The sequence below is a fragment of the Panthera leo genome, chromosome A2 (assembly GCF_018350215.1).
Source record: "Panthera leo isolate Ple1 chromosome A2, P.leo_Ple1_pat1.1, whole genome shotgun sequence".
NCBI classification, from domain to species: domain Eukaryota; kingdom Metazoa; phylum Chordata; class Mammalia; order Carnivora; family Felidae; genus Panthera; species Panthera leo.
The window spans coordinates 11,233,268-11,240,116 of record NC_056680.1 but is presented as its reverse complement, the minus strand read 5'-3'; the positions used below and the strand labels follow the sequence as shown (position 1 = coordinate 11,240,116).

Below are 6,849 nucleotides of genomic sequence, written 5' to 3'. Positions count from 1 at the left end.
TTCAAGCAGCTAGAGGGGCAGAGGGTGGCCAAGGCACCACGAGGCAGCTTCCTGAGGCGGAATGTGGCGTCACCTGGCAGGCAGTTAGTGGGGCGGCATATCTTGGCCGGAGCCTCTCAGTGGCCCTCGGCAAAGCCCAGCAGACAAGCTGTAGAGTGGAAGTTAAGGTGCATCAGAGCCCCCAGCTCCCTGTGCAGAGCCCTCCTTCCATCAGCTGTAGGTCTGCGGGGCCTTCCTGCTCTCCAGGCCCCTGCACAGGCCCCAGGACACCTTCCGCAACTGGCCACCAGCTGCCATGCCAAGAGTTGCCATTGCTGTCCAGCTTGCAGGACCTCTGGCTGTTCCACAGGAAGGGGAGGCAGCCTGGAGAGGGGTGACAGACCAGTTAGGTGGGGCAAGTGGCCTGGTGGGCAGAGCCAGGCAGAGACCCCGTGTCATTGCTTACCTTCTCTCTCCTCTCTCCCAGGTCTCTGGGCTCTACTGCGTCATCCACAGAAAGATCTGGCCCTTGACTGGCTCCTGGGAGGTGGCCCCTAAGCCCTTGGAGTATCCTACTTGACAAGAATCCCTTTGTATACCTGGGGGGCCATGCTAACCACGTGGTTTATAGTGGGGACCTTGGGCCACACTGATCCAAGAGGTATCAGTCTGGCCTCTAGAGGGGCAAGAGACTGAATAACCAAGGTCAGCCACATGGGTGGTCAACCGTGTCTACGTGGCTGTTATAGGCTGAATTGTGTCTACACCAAATTCATATGTTGACTCCCTCCCCCTTCCCCCCCATCCCAGTACCTCAGGACGTGACTGTATCTGGAGATGGGGCCTTTAAACAGTGATTGAAACAAATGAAATCTTTAGGGTGGGCCCTAATCCAAGGTAACTGGTGTCCTCATAAGAAGAGGAAATTTGGACACGGAGATGTGTGTGCACAGAGGGGAGAGCATATGAGGACACAGAAGACGGCCATCTACCAGCCAAGGAGAGAGGCCCCAGAAGGAACCAGCCCTACTGATGCCTTGATCTCAGACTTCTGGCCTCCAGAACTGCAAGAAAATAATAAATCTTTCTTGTTTAAGTTACCCTGTCTGTGGTGTTTTATTATGGCAGCCGTAGGACGATAATACAGCGGCCTACCTTCAGTGAAAATTCTGGACGAGGAATTGTTTTCAAGGAGCTTCCCTGGTTGACAATATACCTCGTGTGTTGTCAAGCATCATTGCTGGGAGAATTAAGTGCGTCTATACAAACCCACAGGGAGGGGACAACTGGTCCCCTGGTGGCTGGTCTCTTCTGGACCCTCCCCGCCATGTGCTTTTTACCTTTGCTGCTTTTCATCTGTATCCTTTCCCTGTAATAAACTGTGAGTGTAACAATTTTGCTGAGTCCTGTGACTCCTCGTGAAGCAATGAACCTGAGGGTGGTCTTGGGGACCACCCACTAGGTTCACAGAGATAGGAGTGACTCCCCCCAAATCTAAACTACGTTTAAAAGTAGGAGCTTCCCCTCCAGGGCCTCAGGCTGTAGCCTTACTGCATCTTTCCTCGTGCCTTCCTGGACGTGCCTTTCTTTTTCACCAGCTGATCCACCGTTTGCCCCTGTCCCCTCCACACTGAGCCCCACATGGGGCTGCAGCGTGACCTTGGGCACTCACCTGAGAGGGCATCCAGCACGGTGGAGGGAGGGGTCAAGTTTTGGGGTCACAGTATGCTGGATTGGAATCCCCCCCTCTGCCCTGATCTAGCTTCTGACGTTGGCACGCTTTCCCTCTCTGAGCCTCAGGGTCCGAGTCTCCAAATTGCTTTGCGTCACCCAATAAAGTCCCATGTATAGAGAAAGAAGTGTTACTGTGCTCTCATACTGGCCAGGGCCCCTCTGCTTCTTCAGATAAATGGGCGCAGCCCCCTTCGAACACCTTGCTGAGATTTTGGAGAATTACTGGATGATTGTTTTCTCACGGTCTTCTGTTATCGCTGAGTTAAATAGTTTCATAGTGAGCTCGCTCTTTCTGGTCTCTACGATGAGGTGCACTGGCTTCTCTCCTTGATTTCACCAGGGCTCCTGGGTGTGTAACAGCCTTTACTGAGGCTGGGGGAGCAGAGGGAGAGTTTACATTGCATACCACAGCAACTTAACCTTGACTATTAGATGTCTCTCTTCCAACCCGGACTACCTCCTAGAGTCTTGTCATTGCACTGCCTCCCTATTCATTCATTTGTTCATCCATTCATTTATTAATTCATTCACTCAGTCGACACATATATTTTGAGTGACCAATGTACTAAGCATGGGGGAATGGAGTTGGGCAAGATAAACAAGAAAACACAGTCTCTCATTTCTCAGCTCACAGTTCAGTCGGTGACATAGATTCTCATGAGAGAATCACACATATGAATACCAAATCACTGATGTGATGGGGACAATGAGGAATAGTGAATGTATTTGGGCACCTGACATAGCTGAGATAAGGAGGGGGTGAAAGACTTCCCTGAGGAAGTGCGGTTTGCCTCAAAACCTCAAAGCTAAGGAGGCATTAGCATATGCAAAGGTCCTGTGGCACCACCTGTCCCTTCCTTGTCTGGTGCTGGGATTCAGCTCATTTCATCTCTTACTCTTTGGTCCCTTTTGGTCTCCCTGCTTCTTGTCACTCCCATCCACATGTGCCAGGGTTTGCAAACTAGAGCCTGTGGGCCAAATCTGGCTCTTGAGCTATGAATGATTTTTTAAAAAAATTTCACTTATTTATTTATTTTGAGAGAGAGAGAGAGAGAGAGCCCACGTGCAAATGGCGGAGGAGCAGAGAGAGAGGGTAAAAGAATCCCAAGCAGGCTCCACACTGTCAGCGCAGAGCCCAAAGTGGGACTCATGAATCGTGAGATCATAACCTGAGCCGAGATCAAGAGCCGGACACTTAACCAACGGAGCTACCCAGGCGCCCAGCCACCCAGCCACCCCGGATTTTTAAGAGTTTAAAATGTTTGGAAACAAATAAAAAGAAAAACATTTTGTGGGCTACTTTTGGTAATTCTGTTGGATAATCAAAACTTTAAAGCTAGTATCCACGAAGGTAGGCTTAGTGGTAACCGTAGCATTAATGCGTCCGATAATAGGTAATATTAGAAAGCTCACACTGGATGGCAGATTTTAGACAGGATTTTCTGTTTCACAACTTAGTTATTATTATTTTTCCTGCAACCTTGGAGTCCAGCCAGTTGAAAGAGAAGGTAGAAACCTCCTCCTCCTGATTTCTTCTTTGTGGGCGACAGCTGAAATAATTTGGTAGTTGAGATAATTGGGATCCTACATTGCCAGGTAGTCAAATTAGAAGAGGCAAGTGTGTAGGAGGGTTTCTGGGGGCAGGGGGAAGAAAAGGAGTGAACCGAATGCCAGTCACTAAAACCCAAACAGCCAGATCCATTTTTGCAACATATTTGACTTTCTTGAAAATATAGAAGGCACATGCTATATTTTATCACTACGATCTGGGGGAGAGAAGCGCACAGAAGGTGGATGTTGGTTAGGAGTCTTTCTGAATCATTTTGATGTCAATACATTTTTTTTAATGAAACAGTAAAAAAAAAGGCTATATTTCACGACATGTAAAATTATATGAAATTCAAGTTTCAATGTCTGTAAATAAAGTTTCATGGGTTCTCATCCACTCCCATTCCTTGATGTGTTGTCGATGGTGGCTTCCATGATGGAACAGCAGAGGTGAACCACTGTGCCAGAGGCTGTAGGATCTATACAGCTGATAATTACTCTCTGGCCATTTATAGAACGTTTTCTGACCCCCAATCCATGGTATGGTTCACCAGTGGATTTATTCAGAAGCACAAGCCCTCCTTATATCCCTGCTTAATGTTCTGGTCCCCTCTGCCCTGTGGACCAATCCCTGCGGTGAGTGACCACACCTCTGTGGGCTGGGGACACACCTTTCCGTGATTTCTCTGAGCAACCCAGGCTCGGTCCCACCACAGGAACTTTACACATGCCGTCCCTCCCAGAGCACGACTGCGCGGGAGGTCGGGGGAACTGGGCCAGTTTACAGCCAGGATAAAGGTTTCTGAAAAACCGAACTTTAAATCCATTTTGTGAAACGGCACTATCGCCACCTGGTGGCCACGTCCTCCAGCGGTAGCTGCAATTCTTTGAAAGCGTTTGGTGGGGTCTTTGGACCTTCCTCTCCAGGGCGGTGTTTATGGAAGGGAAACATGGAAAATGTCCTTGGAAAAATGCCCCAGATATGGTTCTCTTGTATCTATGAACTGAAGGCCTATTTGGGTCCCAAATCGCTACTGCCCTTCTTTCCACCCCCCACTGATTCCCGTGATCCCCAAACTTTAAGGTTCATATAAGCCCCTTGGGTTGTTGTTAAATTATGATTCAATGGTTTGGGATGGCGTTTGTGTCTTCATTTCTAGCAAACTCCGCATGAAGCTGATGCTTCCGATTCATGGATCTACTTGGGTATCAATTTCTATGTTTTCTATAGAAAAGAGGTCAGTAAACTCCTTTGGTAGAGGGCCAGACAGTAAACATTTTAGGCTTTGTGCAACATGAAGTGTCCTTCAGGATTATTCAGCTCTGTCCTGTAATTTGAAATCAGTCATAGATGATTAATGGGTGTGGCTGTGTTCCCATAAAACTCCATGAGCACTAAAATTAGAATTTTATATAATTTCAGTCTGTCATAGAGTAGTCTTTTAGTTTTTTCCCAACCACTTAAAAATGTAAAAACAGGGGGTTCCTGGGTGGCTCAGTCGGTTAAACATCTGACTTCGGCTCAGGTCACGATCTCGTGGTTCGTGAGTTCAAGCCCCACATCGGGCTCCCTGCTGACACTGCAGAGCCTGCTTGGGATCCTCTCTTTCTTCCTCTCTCTCTGCTCCTCCTCCTCCTCCTCCTTCTTCTTCTCCTTCTCCTTCCTCCTTCTCCTCCTCCTCTTCTTCTTCTCCTTCCTCTTCTTCTTCTTCTTCTTCTTCTTCTTCTTCTTCTCTCTCTCTCTCTAAAATAAACAAATAAATCTAAGAGAAAGAACTCTGTCAGATGGATGGGCCTGGAGGAGAGGTGCACATGGGAGGCCTGTTGATGACAATGATTTCCAAACTCATGGCCACAAGATGTGACCCCAAGGCCCCTGTGAGCCCGAGGCTGGTGGCTGCTGAAACGAATGATAAGTGAGCTAATCTCAACAGATGCTTTCAATGTCCTTCTCCGAGTCACTTGGGAAGCATGGTGATGTAACTGGCTAATATGTGTTGTCTTTCTCAATATTAAAATGGTGTGGCCAATCTTTTGTTCAACTAGTGTTACCCACGTAGCAATCCCATAAGCCCGATAGCCCAGAGAGGGCCAATTTAAGACGACTTTTCTGATCTTCACGGGGAAGACAAATCATGGGGAAAACACACGTCTCTCTCTTCGGGTTCCCATAACTTTCCATTCAACTTTTGTGACACATTTACCATGTTGTACCATAATGATTTATTTGCACATCTCTATCCCCCACTCAACTCTGAGTGCCTTGAGGGCAGAGATGGGATGTATCTCTGTGTTCTCACCACCCAACAGTGGTTCTGGAACACGGTAAATGCCAACCACCGTTCTGACCTAGCACTGACAGGAGACTGCTTTGCTGATGAACCTCCTCAGGGCTGCCTTCATGTCCTTGTTCCTTAGGCTGTATATAAAGGGGCTCAGCATGGGGATGACCACCCCACACATCAGGGCAGCCGCCTTGTCCTTCTGGGAGGAAGTGGCAGATGTGGGCTGCAAAGTACATGGCCCAGATGGTGCCATAGAACAGTGACACCGTGGTGAGGTGCGAGCCACAAGTGGAGAAGGCTTTCCACTTGCCCTGAGCAGAAGGGATCTTGAAGACTGCCCAGAAAATGCAGGTGGATGCAGGAGAGGGGGCTGATGCCCATGTCGATGCTAAAAGCAAAAGCCACCAGCTCATTGGTGTGCATGTCAGAGCAGGAGAGCTTCAGCAGGGGCATGAGATCACAGAAGAAGTGGGGGATTTCGGAGCCAGAACAGAAGGTCAGTTGAGCCATGAGGGAGGTGTGCACGAGTGACTGGAGATTGGTGATCAGCCATGGCCCCCCAACCAACAACCCACAGACACGAGGGCTCATGATGACTGAGTAGTGTAGAGGGTGGACAATTGCCACGAAGCGGTCAATGGCCATCATGGCCAGGAGGAAGCTGTCCATGGTCCTGAACAGGTGGAAGGCATACATCTGAGCAAGGCCGCCCACAAAGGAGATGGCCCGGCTCTGGGTGCGAAGGTTCACCAGCATCTTGGGACAGTGGTGGAAGAGAAGAAAATATCGACAAGGGACAGGTTGGAGAGGAAGAAGTACATGGGCGTGTGGAAGTGGGAGTCTGTGATGATGGCCAAGATGATGAGGAGGTTCCCACAGTGATCAGGTACATGGAGAGGAACAGCCCAAAGAGGAGCATCTGATGCTCTGGCCTTTCTGAGAGTCCCCGAAGAAGAAATTCTGAGACTGCTGTTTCATTTTTTTGGTGTTTTGGTTCCATTGACAGCCTGTGTCTACTGCAGAGGAAACAGGGGAGGAAAAAGGAGAGGAAAACAACATAAAGCTGGAAGTTGGATATGGAGCTCTAGGCCTGGAGGTTGCAGCATTCTGTGAAGATCTGTGGGTTTCTGTTTGTCCCCAGTGAAACCGACCATGCCTGAGATAGTTTGCATCTCAAAAACTTAACTTGGTTGTTTAGAGACAACTCAGAAATTGCCCATAAATGCCTTTGTTGTTGTTTTATTTCCCCCCAGTGGAAAAATGCTTTGCAGAAAACACAATGAAGCTGGATCAACCTAAACCA

At 48.6% G+C, this 6,849-nt stretch overlaps 1 protein-coding gene across 1 annotated transcript; it reads right to left on the bottom strand.

Moving 5' to 3' along the window:
- Positions 1-5,610: 5,610 nt before the first annotated feature.
- Positions 5,611-6,546, bottom strand: LOC122213094 (olfactory receptor 1I1). Its single transcript, XM_042927299.1, is given in 5 exon segments — positions 5,611-5,775; positions 5,777-5,885; positions 5,887-6,301; positions 6,304-6,423; positions 6,426-6,546. Coding segments are annotated over 5 exon segments (930 nt in total).
- Positions 6,547-6,849: the final 303 nt, after the last annotated feature.